The sequence below is a fragment of the Recurvomyces mirabilis genome (assembly GCF_035927965.1).
Source record: "Recurvomyces mirabilis strain CCFEE 5264 chromosome Unknown scaffold_26, whole genome shotgun sequence".
NCBI lineage: Eukaryota > Fungi > Ascomycota > Dothideomycetes > Mycosphaerellales > Teratosphaeriaceae > Recurvomyces > Recurvomyces mirabilis.
Window position 1 is genome coordinate 428,062 of NW_027041960.1, and position 18,301 is coordinate 446,362.

The 18,301-nt window shown below is 52.6% G+C and overlaps 8 protein-coding genes across 8 annotated transcripts; 5 read left to right on the forward strand and 3 right to left on the reverse strand.

Annotated features, from left to right (window-relative positions):
• Positions 1 to 320: 320 nt before the first annotated feature.
• Positions 321 to 2,516, reverse strand: LTS14_008684 (uncharacterized protein; the record flags this gene model as incomplete). The annotated part of the gene is made up of 1 exon (XM_064841370.1): positions 321 to 2,516. The coding sequence occupies one exon, from the start codon at positions 2,514 to 2,516 to the stop codon at positions 321 to 323; it is 2,196 nt and encodes a 731-aa protein (XP_064691234.1).
• Positions 2,517 to 3,103: 587 nt separating this feature from the next.
• On the forward strand, positions 3,104 to 4,178 carry LTS14_008685 (uncharacterized protein; the record flags this gene model as incomplete). Its single annotated transcript, XM_064841371.1, has 4 exons — positions 3,104 to 3,137; positions 3,193 to 3,640; positions 3,705 to 3,733; positions 3,787 to 4,178. 4 exons carry the CDS (start codon positions 3,104 to 3,106, stop codon positions 4,176 to 4,178), a joined length of 903 nt encoding a protein of 300 aa, XP_064691235.1.
• Positions 4,179 to 4,285: 107 nt separating this feature from the next.
• ERP1 (emp24p/erv25p- protein) lies at positions 4,286 to 5,056 on the reverse strand (the record flags this gene model as incomplete). The annotated part of the gene is made up of 3 exons (XM_064841372.1): positions 4,286 to 4,738; positions 4,791 to 4,876; positions 4,927 to 5,056. The coding sequence occupies 3 exons, from the start codon at positions 5,054 to 5,056 to the stop codon at positions 4,286 to 4,288; spliced, it is 669 nt and encodes a 222-aa protein (XP_064691236.1).
• A 951-nt stretch (positions 5,057 to 6,007) lies between these two features.
• Positions 6,008 to 7,116, forward strand: LTS14_008687 (uncharacterized protein; the record flags this gene model as incomplete). The annotated part of the gene is made up of 4 exons (XM_064841373.1): positions 6,008 to 6,301; positions 6,349 to 6,688; positions 6,752 to 6,909; positions 6,967 to 7,116. The coding sequence occupies 4 exons, from the start codon at positions 6,008 to 6,010 to the stop codon at positions 7,114 to 7,116; spliced, it is 942 nt and encodes a 313-aa protein (XP_064691237.1).
• Positions 7,117 to 11,876: 4,760 nt separating this feature from the next.
• Positions 11,877 to 12,656, reverse strand: LTS14_008688 (uncharacterized protein; the record flags this gene model as incomplete). Its single annotated transcript, XM_064841374.1, has 3 exons — positions 11,877 to 12,004; positions 12,060 to 12,370; positions 12,430 to 12,656. 3 exons carry the CDS (start codon positions 12,654 to 12,656, stop codon positions 11,877 to 11,879), a joined length of 666 nt encoding a protein of 221 aa, XP_064691238.1.
• Positions 12,657 to 13,267: 611 nt separating this feature from the next.
• LTS14_008689 (uncharacterized protein) lies at positions 13,268 to 14,865 on the forward strand (the record flags this gene model as incomplete). The annotated part of the gene is made up of 4 exons (XM_064841375.1): positions 13,268 to 13,378; positions 13,505 to 13,593; positions 13,648 to 13,660; positions 13,708 to 14,865. The coding sequence occupies 4 exons, from the start codon at positions 13,268 to 13,270 to the stop codon at positions 14,863 to 14,865; spliced, it is 1,371 nt and encodes a 456-aa protein (XP_064691239.1).
• A 744-nt stretch (positions 14,866 to 15,609) lies between these two features.
• Positions 15,610 to 16,658, forward strand: LTS14_008690 (uncharacterized protein; the record flags this gene model as incomplete). Its single annotated transcript, XM_064841376.1, has 2 exons — positions 15,610 to 15,881; positions 15,929 to 16,658. 2 exons carry the CDS (start codon positions 15,610 to 15,612, stop codon positions 16,656 to 16,658), a joined length of 1,002 nt encoding a protein of 333 aa, XP_064691240.1.
• Positions 16,659 to 17,645: 987 nt separating this feature from the next.
• Positions 17,646 to 17,996, forward strand: LTS14_008691 (uncharacterized protein; the record flags this gene model as incomplete). Its single annotated transcript, XM_064841377.1, has 1 exon — positions 17,646 to 17,996. A coding segment is annotated over one exon (351 nt), but the record flags the coding sequence as incomplete, so codon positions are not given.
• Between the last annotated feature and the right edge of the window lie 305 nt (positions 17,997 to 18,301).

Sequence of the window (18,301 nt, forward strand, 5' to 3'; positions counted from 1 at the left end):
GACGCCATACTCTTGTGCTACACATGACATGACTGCTTCGCCAAGTAGGCCGAGGGCTCCGCAATGTGACTGCACCGATCTGCTCTTGCAAAAAACCAGCTAAAGAACAACTCACGTGACGTCGCAAATGCAGGATCAGTGATCAATGATATGAACGATCAGCCTCGGTACAACCATAAAAGACGCAAAGATTGAAGAGCTCGGAGCAACTGCTGAGCTCACAGTACAGCCATGCGCCTTGTGAACGCTCTCGCTTAGGCAGCAAACACCACACCCCAAACCATTCACATCCTAAATTCATAACCGTCCCAGCACCATGATCAAGGCAAAAGCTTCGAAGCCAACCCAGGCCGCGCCCTATAACCCGCAAGCCTCACGGGTATCTCAGCCGAATATCCCAAATCCCCTTGCGCCTTCTGCAAATTATTCGCCACCTTCCCGACCATCTTCGCGATCCAGCGATCGCTCACCATTCCCCCCAATGCCTTCCTCATCCCCTTGTGCGTCGAATGACCCAGATCCTTAGCAAGGTCTTTAATGCTCTGACCTGCACCGCCCTCCTTTAGATTCTGTCGGATGTTCTTGGCCAGGTTGCCGAGTTTTGAATGGCCGCTGCTTGTCGATTTGATTGAGGCATCGTCGTCGAAGGTGCTGAATGTACTTGCTGGAGTCAAAGTGGGGCTTGTGGGTGTGGTGACGGGAGGGGTGTCAAGACCTGTAGCGACATAGTCGAATTCCTTCTCGATCTCGATGATCTTAGTCGCTTTGACTAAAGCAGCTGTGAAGTCGAGGAGAGATTGGTCGAAAGATGCCGGCAGACTCGCGTGCGCGCTGACTCTGATTGCCGTCTCATCCTTCCGCGCTCGATCAAGCTGTATCTCGCCTTGCTTGGCCTTTGGCTCTCCATCCGCGTCTTCAATCTTGATCTCATAGCTCTGCTCGTCTTCGGTAGAGAGTTTGTCCGGAACAACATGCTCGTGGTGGGGTATCAGGAAAGCAGGGATGAAGCAAGTGGCATCAGCGCCAGCCAGCCTTATTACCCTCTCCAGAATCCCTTGCTCCGGTACCATGCGTGAAGCCACAACATCGTCGGCCTTGAGATAGGCTGTGATCTCGTAGGAGCTGCTCAGTGGTACCTGGGCATGGGAACTGATGTCGCCGAGCTGTAGACAGAAGTTTGCGTCCGCTAGCCATGACTTCACTCTTGTCTCGAGCCGCCGTATGTCCGCGCTGTCGGTGGAATAGTGCTTGAAGACTTTGGCTTGCAGCATTGCCGCAGTAAAGCGACCCGAGGCCGCCACGTTGATTGATTTGATCGAGATGCGGTGGAAGTACGCCACAGTTGTAAGTAGCAATCGATACAGGAAGGGCAGCCTCTGGATGAAATTTCGAACCCTCGGTGGCGCAAGATTCTGTAGTGTTGTCACACGCACGGATCGTGCAGGTGGGTGGGCGATTGACGGCAAAGTGTGCAATTCAGCACACATCGCAGCACGCACGTCCTTGTCGTTCTCGAGTTCGGTGAATCCCTCTCCTGCGGCTGCCTTGGCCCTGACCTGCGCTTTGGCCTGGTAAGATGTGCTAGTCGTGCGAATCTCCTTGAGCATGGCTAGATACTGCGCCTCGGCTTTCTCGTCGTCTGCCGACAGAGTCTTGACTGACTTGAAGCCAGCAGTGGCCGTCGAGTCTTTCATCCAGCTGACGCCTGTCAAAGAGGTACGAAGTTTCGGCCTATCCTTGAAACCTTCGGCACCTGTCGTGGCTGCACGTAAAAGCGCAGTCTCGCCAAACACCGGCATAGAATCGTCGGCATGATCACCTTCGCTGTCGAGGTCGCCAAAGAACAGCTCTGGCTTACCACCTTTGACGCTTCCGTACACATCGCTGACCTCTACCCGTCTGAACAAATCAATGTGCACCCTGTCTACGCAAGCAGCGAACTCGATGTCATCGCCGATCTTGATGCCCAACTCAATGCCGTGCGCGACGAGCGTCAAGGTTGACAATGAGATGGTGACTCCCCGGACCACAAACAGACCATCAACATCAGTGTCAATCTCCAGAGCCGGCAAGTTGAAGAGCGCAATCTTGTCCCTAGTGAAGTGAAGTTCCTTGAGAACGCGACGTAGATTCTTCCTCGCCGCTTCCGAGACGACCTTGAACTGGAGCAAACAGGTGATGCCTATGATCGGGTAGCACAACACCGTAAACACGGTCCAGAACAGCCACGAAGTCGAGCAAACAGCGTATGCCAGATTGAATGTGGCCAGTAGAGTCCAGATTGGTATGTCAGAGAATATTCTACACCCAAGCCCATACCCATAGAGCACCAGCAGCGACTCAATCGCCGCACCAGAGACAAGCCATCGACGAGCCCATTGTGTCGCGGCAATTAGCACGACCGCGACGGAAGTCCATACCATAGGCGTCGCCAATCCACCAGGAGTCTGTTGTTCGATGACCGTCACCGTAGCTCCAGAAGCATCGTGCGGGTTTTCTGCGCCGAGGATGGCCATTATTGTTTGCGTATGATGTAGTTATGCCAACTACCCGCGGAGGTGGGTCGTGATGATCGGTCAACCAGAAGGTTTGCGCTTGCGCTGGGCTTTCGAGATGTGGACGACCTCGGAGTAATCGCGAAGGACAGTTGTTAGCATGTTGGGTTTTGCTACTAGTTCGTGTTTGTAAACAGGAAAGATTGCCTCCGGCACTGTCAGAATGCAGTAACGAACGCCACTCGCGTCGTTCGCGAAATTTGAGTTTGAGGCTTTGGGCGTTTTGTGGCTCGAATGGAGACGGCAATGGTTTGCGACTTCACCTTCTTCATGCTTCTGCACAGTTGCATCGTCGCCTGCAATGAGACTGTGGCATTCGCGGTCGTACCGCCTGTATGCTCGCAAGCGCAGTCCATCAGCATGTTGCACGTGAGCAAGGCAGTAGCGTGGGTCACTGTGACGTTATGGTGATGACGCGCAGTCGACGAAATGTCGACGCGATCGAGATGCTAGAATTTTGAGAGGTAGGTGATGATAATGGGAAAGAGAGATATCTTCGCTACATTTCTGCTCCACGCGACACAATACTCGTATTAACACACTTCAACATGTCTGAATCGAAGCCCAACCAGTTCCAGCCCGGTAAGGCGAACGATCACCTCGTGACAAAACATTAGTAGGCTAACGATCCATCCAGGCTGGAAGCCACCAGTCCAACAACAGGCTCCTCCAGGTGACCAGCGCAAGCTAGACCCTCAGCCGTCGACGGAAGATGTCCCGGATGAGAAGGGCGGCTGGAGAGCATACCAAGGCTCCGGCAAGCTCAAGGGCAAACGAGCCATTATTACTGGTGGCGACAGTGGCATCGGACGAGCGACAGCCACGCTCTTCGCCATGGAGGGTGCCGACAGTCTGATCACATATCTGCCCGACCTGGAGGAGCAGGATGCTGAAGACACCAAGAAATTGGTGGAGAAGTACGGCCGAAAGTGCCATACTCTTGCCGTTAACCTCAAAGACAAGAACAACTGCAAGAAGCTTGTCGATGAGGCAATCAAGCAGATGGGTGGTATTGATATCTTGTTCAATAACCATGCTTATCAGATGATGGTGCATGATATCAAGGACTTGCCCGAGGAGCAGTGGTAAGTAGCGATAGTGTGAGCCCATATCTGCGCATGGAGGGCTTCGATCTAACGATTTTGGCAGGGTGCATACTTTCGATACAAACATCCATCGTAAGTTCACGAGCCGCCTGACAAGTTACCTACCAGATGTTAACTCGTCTCAGCTTTCTTCTACGTTTCGAAGTACGCCCTTGCACATATGGAGCGCGGGTCAACGATTATCAACGATGCTTCTGTCAACGCATATGTTGGCCGCCCAGATCTTCTTGACTACACATCGACAAAGGGCGCTATCGTAGCCTTCACCCGTGGCTTGAGCAACCAGTTTGTGCACAAAGGTATCCGTGTCAATGCAATTGCACCCGGCCCAGTGTGGACGCCACTGGCTCCCGCAACCATGGACGAAGGTGCCATTGAAGGGTTTTCAGCACCTATGGGTCGACCTAGCCAGCCCAGCGAGATTGCTACGTGCGTGGTGTTCTTGGCCAGCACAGATAGCAGCTCCATCAGTGGACAGACCATCCACTGCAATGGCGGTGTGATAGTGAACGGCTAGACGCTTGATGTATGAGGTCGGAGCTCGGTAATTTTTCGTAGCTATGTTAGCTCTATGTTCATGACAGAAAACTCTCAAGAATTGGGAGAACAGTCTTCAGTCCTTGTCTATCCGAGCTTCTGCTTGATGAAGAAGCTACGCAAATAACTCAATTGCCATGCACAAGTCACACCCAGCACAGCCAGCTGGATCAAAGTCCACCTTACAACCCTCGCATTGACAGCCTCACTCTGATCCCTGAATTCCGCTTCCCTCTCACGCTGGAACACCTGCTCGCGCCTGATATCCTGCAACCGGGCGTTGATATCCCGAACCTTAGACACGACCTCACCCATCTTATCCTTGTCGCTACTCTCGATCGCGGATGTCTCGCCGATGATCATGTCGAGCTCGAACTTGATGCCGCCGGCTTGTGCACCCGAGAAGAGGATGCCAGATGTGGAAGGGACGTTGGTGGGAGTGAAGCAGAGGCGGTGGTCGCCGGAGTCGGCAGCGGAGAACGTGAATTTTCCAGTGTGGGAGCCGCGTTGGCTTACCACGCGGTGGTCGTTGTCGAAGATCTGGTTCTGGTTAGGATATGTTGCTGGTATGTGGGCTTGTGATGTGCTTTACCTCATCCACTGTGATGTATATGCCCATGTCCGGATTCGTGACATATGTTCGCGATTGATCGTTCCATTGTGTCGCCTTGAAGGTGCCTGACTTGGTCAATCTCCGTACTGCTCATGGTACTGACAGTATCCCATACCAACTACCAGGGTGTCCTTGGGCAACTCCTCGAAGAAGCATTTCTGTGTGGGGCCGTCAATGTAGAAGTAGAGGGCTTGTGATGGTACCAGGAGTGCCACAAGGCTCAGCAGACTTAATGACGACCACATTGTACGGTAAATGACTGGGAAGAGTGTTATGCGTGCCCCTCACAATGTTTCGTGGTGCGCAAACTGTCCAAACACGAGACCTTGCCCCTTTGAGAAGTCGCGAAATGTGGAGTGCGTAAGGCGTGAATTGAGAGTAAGTGCCATGATTGGTCAATGCACTCGACAGTCACGTGATAAAATTAATGAATGCTCACCACTTCTTCGACTCTGCTTACACCTACACCTACCGAATGCAAGTGGCCGCTACATGCAGTATAACACGATCCCCCATGTCCATACATCGATCGTCACAGTGCAACATAACTTGGGTCTTTTAGTGAGCTCCATCATCCTCCAACGCACCTGTTCTTATCTTGCGATTCAACGGCGCTGCTTGGCGGTGTTGCTTGGTACCGCTAATGTATCTCCGCCCTTCTTTTCTCTTATCTACAACCACTGGAACGACCGTACTCACGCAAGAGGTCTTCGATCATCTCTGCATGTGGTCCTTGGCCTACGCAACAGTATGCAACCGCCATACTGGTATTTGCAATTTAGAACTGTAGGCAGCCAAACGAGTCATCTGTATACAAATGCTGTCTCGATTGGAGAGACATCTTCTTCCCGGGCGTCTTATCAGGCAGCTACTTTGTCCATAGTGCGTCCTTCGAACCCTAATGGACCGGTGTTGGAGCGATCGACAACCTGAAAAGGATATATTGCGGCTAGCGGTCGACATCATTGGCTCTCACTCAAGCAGTGGCCGTAGCATTGCAGGTCGATGGTCCGTTGAGCAGGTCAACAACCAAATGCTAGCCAGGACGGCTAGTCTCGTATGCCAAGGTGAGACTGTAGGGTCTCGATGCTTGTACAGAGAGGAGCATATACCCAGATCCACCCTCCTCTCTAAACCTTTCATGCTTCTCCTCCTTCCACACCACTCACCCGCAGTATCACGAAAGCGCCGCCAGCATGCAGACGTTCCGCGTCATTCACAACTGCTACACTCCCAAGGAGACTGTGGAGCTATGCTCGCGGGCGGGCGTCATGAAAGCAAATATGCGTATTGACAAGATTTTTGTGTCCTCATTCATGGCAGGATGTCTTCTGTCCTTCGCCTGCGCGGCGGTCCTAATCACGAACACTGCGCCATGGTATCAGGAGAATGCGCCAGGTCTGATCAGAATGATCGGGGCACTTATCTTTCCCTTCGGCCTTGTATCGATTGTGGTGACTGGATCTGACCTTTGCACCGGCAGCTTCATGGTGAGTTTTTGGGATGTCATGCTGGAGACTCTAGGCTGATTGCGCAGTTCACAACCATCTCCGTCCTCCACCGTCGACTTTCTCCTCTGAAGATGCTACAACATTGGGTGATCACATTTTTCGGCAACCTAGCGGGATCACTATTCGTCATGGCCATCATTATAGGCTATGGAGGCACGCTCGACGTCGCGGCATATCGATCCTGGGTCGAGAGCTTCGCAAACACAAAGGTGGTGACTCCGGAGTGGCATATGATATTCCTGCGTGGTATCGGAGCAAATTGGCTGGTCTGCCTAGCCTGTTTCCTGGCCGGGATGGCGAGGGAGTATTTCAGCAAGGTCGTCGCAATCTGGTGGCCTACCTTTGCCTTCGTGCTACTTGGCTTTGGTAAGCAGATACACGTCTCGGACAAGAATGCAACAGAGCAATGCTGACACTGATATGAAACAGATCACGTTGTCGCAAACATGTTCTTCATACCTGCGGCTATCTTTCTTGGATCACCAAAGATCACCGTTGGCTACTACATCTGGAAGAGCATGATCCCAGCACTCCTTGGCAACATTGTTGGAGGTGGTCTGTTCGTCGGAGTGGTGTATTGGTATCTGGTAAGTCCACTATGGCAGACGTTGCTTTTGGCAGAGCATCACTGACATCGACAACAGTATCTCTCTGGAGACAGTAACCCTACTCCCATTGATGGTGATATCTGGGCAAGTGATTCCGCGCCGTTGGTTGGTCATGCCCCCACAGATCCGCCGATGCATGATAACTCGTCTTCACCACAGTCGAAAAGCGCCGAAAACATGGTTTAGAATATGTCGAAAACACAATGACGATTCCTTCGGCTGCTTGAATGAATTAGATTTGCTGTCGCAGCAGAGAGCAAATCATGGCACCATAACACCCCCGTCCAGCAATGCGCTTATCAGGTCGCTATGAAATGTTTATCTCAGCGCAGCAGCGACCACTCACAGCTGGTGCAGAAGCATGCGCTGGCAAGCAGGATGATCAATCACATGTCTTTGTGCTACGAGTCTGCCATTCCAAATGTTCCCCCCACGTCGTTGACTCGTATCTGCACAGCTTCCCATGCCTCCACTTCGGCGACAAGTCCGGACCCCGTAATCTTGCGAGACACCACCTCGCGGGGCGCAAAATCATCTTTCATCGTCTGCTGCCAGGTTTATGAGACACGGCAACTCTCTTCCTGGCACCATTTGTTTTAGACCCCAACGATAAAATGCCTCAGCCACGCAGCAGGACGGCTCGGACGAATCAGATCTGTGCCGTGTCTGGACAAGATCGTCAATGATAATGCGCCATTCGTGATCGACGTCGCTACGGTCCGTCATGTGAGATGGCGGGGATGAGGCCTGCTACATCGGACGAGATCATGAAGACTCCGTTCCCTCGGGCTCGATGGAGTGGGTGCTATGGCTTCACGGATCGAGAAGATGAGCGCCGAGGCACGGTATATGATGAAAAGGGAAGCTGCGCGCATTACTGTGCCGTCGAATTGCATGGAAGGGGCATGGTTTTGATCTAGACGATCTAACGGAGGCGTCCCAACCCGAGGGAACTCTCTTGATGAGCGGTAGGCGATTTCTCCTCGTTATGCTGCAGGTACATAACATCGTGCCCTATCTCTTGACGGAACAGGTCAGATCAAGGCACCGATCAACCCTGCAGTATCACCCGCGAGCTTTATCTGGGTAAGAGCTGAAGGCGATGATGATATAGCGTGAAGGTGGAGAAGATCGTGCTGGTCAGGACCACTCGTGTTATTGTTGTGATCATCTGCTATCTACCGGAAGGCACATAGACCTCCGCGAGTCCGCTGGTCTTGCGTACTAACCATCATCGAGCTCTCCAAAAACAAGAGGCCGCGTCATCTGAGCACTACTAGCCCTGTGCCCCTCCACCTCAATGCTACCCTATGCCATGATTTCGTACAAGTGCGGCATCTCCAGTGCCAAAGTGACATCAACAGGGGAGTGAGTGGTAATTCCCACCCATAGTGGTGCGCCATCCAGATGCCTCATCCCGTTCAATGAACGCCAGTAAAGTCGAAATAGCCAAGACTCGTATGCTTTTAGTAGTACATCATGCCCGGCTTGCGTACCATCCATGCTGTCTTCTGGACGCCGGAAGCCGATTCTCCCGCTTGTGGAGCGAGTGTTGTTTGTGAAAAAGTGCTTATGCTGTGACGGAACGCTGAAAAGTTGTCGTGATACATTGCCCGATCATCGAACTCATCGCAGACTTGATCGTCGCTTGGCAGCTTTCGCGCGGGAGAACGAGCTGAAGAAGCCATCGAGTTCGTGCCGAGCCTGTGGTGAGATGCCGCCGGTACACGTCGAGACACTCGTTGTGGACGATAATGACGACCGCGAGGATGACGGTGTCAGCGATCGTTGCTGATGTGTGTCGTCAGGTCGTTGTTCTGTTGGATATCTCATGAAATAGCAAGCCTGGGTTTGTTGCTCGGAAGCGTGGAAGTCCACCGCAGGAGACAGCACGTATGCAGACCCCACTGTCGGGTTTGAGGACCAAGAAGGCCTCGCTTGGCTTGACTGTGCGACTACTGGTGAGGTTGGTGATGAGACAGTACCTCGCTCCAGATCAGCCAGTCGACAAGCCTGTGAGCAATATGTTCCAGTTGATTGCTTATCACAAGCCACACAGAAATCCTGGAAGCAGTCCATATTGAGGTGACGAGTGTCGATGGTCGTAGAAAATGGTGTGAAGTTGAGTTGCTGTTGAGAGAATGTGGATGATTTAGACGATCTTCGCGTAATGCCGATGAATGATATGCGAACGGTGCACGGTCGTCACGCTATGATTCGCAATAATGGCGTGCAAGTCGATTATAGTCGTGATGGATGAATGTAATGTGACCGTTCGATGAGATGATAGGGTGCGAAGATGGTGGAATATGGAAGAAATATGAAGCGATGTTGCTGGGCCGGGTTGGATGAGGGGTTGAGTGAGTGTGAGGGCAGCCTGCATATAGTTGGCTGAAGCATTGAAACGGCCTCTGCGCAAGCACACCTTGTCCGGGACCACTGGCGTGCAAGCAGGGCAAAATAGTGGAGCCTCCACACCCATTCTGACTGGAGTCACGCATGCGCCCAGTTCAGATGAGCGACAGGCATTGCGTGGGTGGGAGAGGCGCGAGATGCGGGATGCTCCAAGCTTCGCGAGACTGTGAGACGGGAGCTACGGGCGTGCCCAGCAAGATTACCTTCAACTGGTCCGCAAGTCTGCTGGGAATGGCCACGGGCCTTTTCACAGAAATCCAACCCGAGTAGGCCCAGTAGGCGAATGACCTGCATATTAGCGCAACTCAATCGCCGCCGACTCATGCGGGGAGGGACTTTGACCAAAGGAGGATTTTCAGTAGGCGCGACAGCCTCAAGAGAAGTTCCGAGAACAGTCAGGCGGCTCAGGCCAGCGGTACATAGCTACCTATTATTGAGGCAGATGTTTGCGGCCCTTCATAACTTCCGGTGTGTCCACTGGGCTTCACATGGAGCACAGTCATCATCTGCCTCAATTCGCCTGTCTGGAAAGATTCTCGGGTTCGTCCTACGGGCAGGCGCCCTCGCGGAGGATTGCGTGATGCTGCCGATGTCGCTGCAATGAATTGACCAGCGTGACTTCGTGTTTCACGGAGCAGGTCATCTTGGTTTCAGCGGCTTATGATGCTTTCCCGCAGCGCATGCTGTAGCTCCAGCAAGTAGATGGTCGTTGCCTTCATGCCTGAGAGGTCTTTGTCGTTCCACGACGGCCTGCCTCAAGCAGAGTTGTACGAGAGAGGCCTAGCACAGAATTCATCTCGGCCTCCAGCCGATTATTGCTGTCAGGGCGCCTCGGAGCGCTCCGCTATAGTCAAGCTGACTCCACTCATCATTGAATATTGAGTCTGTGCTTGTAAACTTGAATGTGAACATGCAGTAGGATGTGTGTTGTTCCTGCCTCCATCCAGGTAATGTACCAACCAGCAGTCATACATCCTTTCAATCGATAATAGTACTGTAAGAGTCTGTACGAGTACCGTTCTCTATCTCGACTTTGCTGAGACCGAGTCGCTTCAGCTCGAGATCTGTGCTTGCGACATCGATTGTGGATGTGCCATGCATGACCAGGATTCTTCGGCCCCTCGCCTGAATCTGCCCTAGATGGTGAGACACTATAGTGAAGTATCGTATATACAATCACCCCCACGCTACTCAGCAGCATTTTACTATCGACAATAGCCGAGCTGTCTACTGCGAGCACCACAGTAGCGCAAAGACGTATATTGCCAGAGGATCATCGTCGCCTCCACAAGCTTGCAAGCGATCGGCAGTCAGACTAGCTGATGCTTCTGCAATTGACTCCCCACTTCCTTTGGTCTTCCATGCGCAGACTGCAACTATGTGGTCTGCCTGGTGCCACGCAGTTCTCAGCTAGAGCCGAGCTCGTCTGCGAGACAACGGCAGCCAGAAACGCATTTCAGTGGCGTTGAGGCTGGACTGTGCTCGAGCGCTATCCCCCAGTGCCCCACACTCGGGTCGACAGCCACCAGCGGTTCTGGAGCGATCAGAACGAGGATCCTCTGCACAGCTGTAGTCGGATCGCTCAGCTTTCATCATTGTTGTGGGAGGAGGGTGTTCTGCTTTTGCGACAGCTGACAGACGAGGAGATGATGGACCACAGCTGCCCACTGACGCACTTTGTGCAAGCTCCGCAATTGTCTTGCATGAGCAAGCAAGACCAGATCCCGCCATAGCGGTTCGAAATGCTCTTATCGAAACGCTTTGCTGGGGACGTTTCGGGTCGAAGTGGATCATGCTGGATTACTATGGTACGTACTGGCTATCGAGTGTCTCGAAGAACCATGCCGAGCATATCGGCCAGGCGCGGTGCTTGCCGCCATGAGGCTTTTTTCGAAGACAGATTGCTGCACTGATCATCAAACTCTACCCGCATATTACAGCTCTACACCTGCACATGCAAGCGACAAGCTTCAGACTGGCTACCTGGGTCGTCATATGTTCGCGCTCGACAAGTTTGCGCAAATAGTACAATACTATCTGCATTATCGTTATCTTTACGAGAATCGGCAGGCTTTTCTGGACAATCCTTACGTCTACACGACCCAAACAATGTGCGAAAGTCGTTGCCACCGGTAAGCGATGAGGACTTTTGGCGCTCTCCTCGAAGACTTGCTTCGAAGACTGCAGTAATTCGTAGGAGTCGCCATCGGTGGCTGCACACTCCTCTTAGCTGCAACATATGCAGGCTGGCCTCGCCTCGCTAGACATGAAATACTGAATGGCTCGATGCCCATCTAGACAATGTTCGGCATCGTGAGGGCAATATCGGTATGAGAAGTTAGTGATACGTGGGTGCGTGTTGTAGATTTCTGCAATAGTACACTATTTACACATTATCTGGCAGACAAATAATACTCAAGGCAATGACACCCTGATCACTTCTAACGACTTCCAACGACTTCACTTTCTGGGTATCAAGATTCTCCTCTCGCAGTCCGCCTACCGTCGCAGAAAACATTTTCGACCTTTTTCTACAAGGCAAAGACGGCCATGACGAGCCCGAGCAAGCCACCAAGCTGGAGGCTTGTGAAGTAAGTGGCGGGCGAAGCAGCAGCACTGGACGAAGAAGCAGCAGCAGCGCTTGAAGAAGCGGTCCCACCTAATCTGACGTTAGTGCCTTCGATGTGAGGAATGATTACGAATACATCACTTACTTGCTTGACCGGAGCCACTTGCCGAAGAGCGTGCAGAGCCAGTGCTCGCAGCTGTGGTCATGCTGCCAGATCCTGATGCGCCGGAGTGACTCGCGCTTCCAGTCATGGTTGCACCAGCAGCTCCAGCTGCGGTACCGTTATTAGACCCTGTCGTCATCGCAGCGGCTGAGTTATACTGGACCGCTGAGCCACCATTGGTAGACTCTGCATTGGCGACGTTGACAGTGCCGCTGCTGGTGAAGTAGTACTCGTTGCTACACTTCGCAAGACATTGGGCGTATGCCTGGGTCTCAGCTTCGGAGCCGTCGCCCCTAGGATACTTGATCAGCACTGGAGTCATGGCTGTTCGTCTACCTGGGAAGTGACTTACTGTGGGCACGCGTAGGCGCAAGAAGTGGTCGCGTTTACCTGCGCGCCATTTGGGAATGGGACACCGACACACTGTGCCTGGCAATTTACATCGCCAGTCGCACAAGCGTTCAGGCAGGTCTGCTCTGCTGTCGGAGAGCTCGACGTTCCAGAGGGCGCGCCAGTCGTGGTGCTAGACTGCGCTGCGGCAAGTCCAAGGACTGCAAGGACGGATAGTGTGAACTGCATGATCCGGATGGCTTTTGTGCTAACGAGTGACGATGGAGATAAGTAGAAGATGAAGCTGATATCTGGAGGAAGGTAAGGGAAGGAATGACGAGACGCGATGGGGACACGTCTCGTACTGGACCACGCGCCGTCTTTTATTACAGTGTTGCCGACGTTGCCAACCAGTCTTTAGCTTTACTAGATTACACCACCCTGGTCTAATTGCTCGGGATGGCGTGCAGCTTTCCCACGGGGTGTCTTCCCGCAAATGCTTATGCTTATAGTACAAGTCTAATTCATTCGCGTTTGCACCATCAGAGGCCATCAAATGACCGCTGTTGCTTTTCATACCCAGATCTTCGTGTGCCTTCTCTCGCGCTGGCTAGCAGAATCAGTAAAGGGTTTTGACTCGTCGCTCCCTGATTTGTTAATCTGGGACTAGGTGACATGATCGCGAGAGTGGCTCGGATCTCGCTTGATTTTCATTGTGTGCGCTAGCGTGCCACAAGCAGCCAATAAGAAGACTTTGTTATACAGCTAGCGCGACTGTGGCCACTTCATCAAGTCACTTCTCCAACAAATTGTGATGTGCACTTCGTCGTGCATACTCAAGTAATACAGCGAGCTACGTAATGGCTCCTCGCCATGTGGAGATCACAGAGACGGACGAGGCTGGCAACACCATTGCTACTTACTTATCCTCTGGGACCAGCTCCGAAAATGTCTGCAGAATTGATGTGATAGTAAGTATCTACAATCATGCCTCGCTACCAACCAGGTACTTATCGAGCTGTCAAAATCCCGTTCGGACCCTGCTATCCATGACTACTGCGCCTCCAGAGTGCACCGACTACTGACGAGACCGCCAGCACCCAACGACGCAGAGGCCATGGCAGAAGCTGCTGAACATCTTTCTCCCGGCCGGCTATCCCCACAGCGTGACTGATGACTATCTCGAGTGAGTCCGCAAAGCTTCGACAGAGCGGCCTCAAGTCTGATATTCTCTATCTAGGTACCAGATCTATGTCAGTCACACTGAGGGCCAAGCAGAAAATATAACTAACACAATCAGGACTCACTCCAAGCATTTGCTAGCAGTATCGCAGGATTACTGAGCTCCCGCGCTGTACTTTCGTCTGTCGGCGTTGGCGACTCCACATCCTCACCAACAGCGGCACTGCTTCTGAGTATCGTCCAAGACTCTGTAGGACGCCTGGCGACCATCGCTTTCGCCGATCGATATGGTACAGCATTGGAGCCGGAGTGCAAGATGTATCGTCTGCTAGCCGATGTGCTCAACGACATTGCGTTCATCCTGGACTGCATGTCTCCGATATTTCCAAAGGCGGTTCGCGTCGTCATTCTCAGCTTCAGCAGCGTTCTCCGAGCACTGTGTGGCGTGGCTGCAGGATCAGCAAAGGCCAGTCTGAGCGCTCACTTTGCGCGATGGGGGAACCTGGGAGAGCTCAATGCTAAAGACTCGAGTCAGGAGACTGTCATATCTCTGCTCGGCAGTCTGGCAGGCTCCGTGGTCGTGTACTACGTCACAAGTCCATTCGCTACCTGGACAACGCTCATACTACTGCTAGCGATACATTTGGAGACGAATAGAAGAGCTGTACGAGCTGTCAGTATGCGTACACTCAATCGACAACGAGCCACTCTTGTCTATCACCATCTGAAACGTGGGCGCGTGCCGAATCCCAGAGAGGTATCCGAGCAGGAGTTGATATTTGAACGAGATGGTGTTCTACGTTCTGTAGTAGGTGCGATTGTGGGCTGGTGCAAAATCGGCTCGCAGCTCGAGATACCACTGCGACGCATGGCGTTCAAGCGTGGCGTGACTCGATCATTATTGATGAAAGATTCCTGGTTTGAGCAGACCATGCTTCTGCTTGGGAACAGGCGCTATGTACTCATCTTGGAAGAAGGCTCAGCTCTGCCGCATGTATACATTGTGCTCGAGAAGCAAGCGACTACTGCAGACATCCTAGCGGGTTGGTGGCAAGCTCTAGCCTTTGCAGAAGCACATGCATCAGGTTCACGAGGCAGCAAGGAATTGAGCTATGTACAAGATGATGAGATCTTCTCACGTCTGGCAGCTACCGCACATTCGACCAGTGATATGATGGAGCAGTACCGGACTCGACTCGTGGAAGCTGGCTGGGATTTGGACACAAATGCCCTTGAGACAAGGTCAGCTGCGCGAATCACCGTTGGCACCAAATAAGGCTGTGACTGTGCAAGTAACAAAAGTTGTGAACATCATTTTCAACAAGTCATTATCGTAAGGTCTCACGAGCCGGACGTTCGCGGATCCGCTGCGGTAAGTTCGAGAAGGCTTTCCACGCCGCGTTGCGCTTATCTTACAAACGTGCTCATACCACGAACCACAGTACCGCTAACAACCTGGCCGACCATCCCACTACACTCGACGACCTATGCCCGGCAGCGCTGCTCGTCGACTAAGAGGCGACCGCCGTTCCAGACCCGGACGCAGAGTTTGCGGGAGTCACACTTCCTGTGGCGGTTAGAGGCGTGCAGCCCTGAGCGCCACAAATGAAGGTTCCCACGTTACCACTCCCTAAAGTCCCGATCGCACTGCTGACGTTCAGATATATCGTCTCCGTCATCGTGATTGCGCCTAAAACATTGGGACGAGGCGAAGTCGAGGTGAAGGAAGAGGCTGCGAGGCCTATGCTGGTGGACCCGCCCGATGAGGGTGGCGCGTGACCAGCGACGGCAGAAGTCGATGATCTTGATATATTAGACGGCCTATGGACGGTAGAAGCAGTAGCCATGCTTGGCACCGATTGTTGAGGTGCCGAGCTAGCTGAGCTGTGGGCAGACGAAGTCGTCGGGTTCGTCTCTACACTTGAAGGTGAGGTTGCGGCCACCACAGGAACGACCCCCGAGCTTGACGTAGAGGTTTGAGCAGACGTAGATAACGGCGGCGAAGCAGCTGGGGTGGAAGATGGTTGGGCTGTCTTACAAGGTTTACTTGATCAAAGACACGCCACATGCCAACTCGATCGCCATGAATCTATCTGTGATATTTAATCTCGCGGCTTCGATGGGCAACTTGCATGAGATACGTGTCACTCTATCCTACGGAGCGTTCGGCTTGACTGAGAGACACCCTCTGGCCGGCATATCAGATTTCCAAAGCACGCAGAGATACTTTCCCCTCAAACGAGCAACAGATCCCTCGCAATATTCCTTGGGCAGGACGTTCTTGCAAGAAGCGTATATTATTTGACTGGGAAGTCATCGCTTACGCTGATCAGTGATAGATACGTGACTGCGGACTACAGCGATGATGCGCGTAATCTCACAATCGCACCAGCACAATTCCCCACCAACACCGCGACCATGAACATCACAACCGTATATCCTGCGCCAAAGCATCGTGGAGATACGGGATTGAGTGCCGGAGCGATCGCAGGGATTTCCATCGACGCAGTAGCAATTCTAGCCTTACTCGCTGGCCTCGGCTTCTGGTTTTGGCGAAAGAAGGACAGGAAAGCAAAGAAGTTGCAGAATAGAAGCACTGGGATACTCAGTACTCGAACCGCAAGCATGGATAATACCACCATCGTTAGTGACCTCGACCCAGCCGAGCGAGAGCGCTTCGAGTTCTACAGCAAACCATTCTACAGCCCACCAGTCGACCACAACGAAGGTCAAGATTACTTCAAGGCTGAACTCGACGCGAGAGCGACGGCTATCAGTCCTGGTGGGAATCAGAAATATGAACCCTACGGTGGTAGTGTGCGACGTCCGTCCCATATCAGGAATATGTCGGATATCAGTCAGGGTAGTGGGATGTTGCCGGTGGGTAACGGGAGGTTCTCGAATATCATGGGAGAGCCGTCGGCGTCTTTTGATCCGCCTTCGCCGCCTATGCATCCGAGTGGAAGTCCCTCTCCACCGCACTCGAGACATCATTCGGCTAGTAATACCCAGGAGATCTATGAGATGGCTGTGGGAGGTGCGTGGGCGAGCAGTGTCCCGTGCAAATAATGACTCTGGTCTTGTAGTAAGAGCAGCTAAATTTTATCAGAAATGTAACTCGACCTAAACTCTACTCACCGCCCGATACGACTTTCTCCAGTCAAGGCTGCAAATCTTCAAAGCACGTTACTGCTCATACCGAATGGCATAGAAACGTAGTGTAGCTTCATCCGGGGCTTGAAACAAATCAGGCTGAACAGCTACAATCTGTTTGGTCACTGCGTGGACGCCAGATTGTCGCAAATCAATGGCTCGATGCAGCGCTAGAAGCTATAACAGCAACTGTTGAAGAAGGAAGACTGTTATATTGAAGCTGCTTTATTATACGCAGGAGTGTCTAGCGTTGACTGACGTTCGAGCAAGCAATTATGGTTGGGCCCTGCGTCTCACAAGTTGTTGAGGCTCATCTGGAGCTTTTCTGGACCTCGTCGCCATGGTACATCGCTGGATATCGGATAATTCTGAGCATTTGAATGAGCATGAGTACTTTTCCTCCATTCATTCAATCGACCGACTATACAGTCAACCATACCAGCCAAGCGATGACGAGACCACCATCGTATCGCCGCAACACGAAACGTCGCGAGTAGCCTGATGAGGTTAAGCGGCAGGTATTTTGGGCGACTAGAAGTGCTGCTAGCGGCCTTGTCCTTCGCCGCCCGGTGCAACGTTGGCATCGTGTTCTTCTTCTTACTCATCCATCCTTCGCTCCGGAGAGTTACCTTCTCGCTGTGCATACCGCTGCGTTTCTGCTTCCGAAGTCCTTTCGGCCATACTGTCGTTTCTTCTTGTATCTATACATTGTCCCTACACACCATCCGTGAGACTCGCGCAGTACCTCCGTTTCCACTTTTCGCCCCCAACGACTGATAGATCGCAAATTACGCCTCACAACCAATCGTGTGCGACAGACACTTTCACTTCTCGCCTTCGACACTTCGACTCGCCACCTTGGCTTTCCACTACTCGCGCAGGCTGTTGCAGAGGGCCGTCACAATGCTACTCTCCTTCTTGACGTTCGGGCTAGGCTTCGCGAGCATCAACGCCGAGGAGATACCACAAGGCATTATGCCGAAGAGACAGGTCGTGGGAACTGGCGTGACCACATCCACAACCACGGGACCGACAAGTACATCGACGACTGCCATCAGCACCACATCCTCGACTGTGATCTCAGACAGTAGTACCACGTCACCTACTTCTCAAACCAGCCAGACCACGCCAACCTCGTCCCCGACTTCCAGCGTCATAAGCGATTCTACCACGAGCACCACTCCCACATCCTCACAAAGCCAATCGGCATCTCCTACCTCTTCCAACGGACCGTCTTCCTCACAATCATCTGTGGTAAGTACAGACTCAGCCGCAACCTCCTCCCCTGGATCCTCAGCAGTTTCGTCACAGGCACAAAGCTCCACCGAAGTCTCCACGACCATCCCAGTAACAACCACGAACCGCGATGGCTCAACCATCACGTCCAACGTAGCAACACACACTCTTGCGCCCGCATCTACCCCTTCTTCGTCGTTCGCCATCTCGACCGAGACTGGCTCAGCTAGCAGCCTGGTAGTAATTGGCTCTTCAACCTTCAACCGCGCCACAATTTCTCACAAAACGACCATCACTTCCGCCCTAGTAGCGCTGGAGACTCT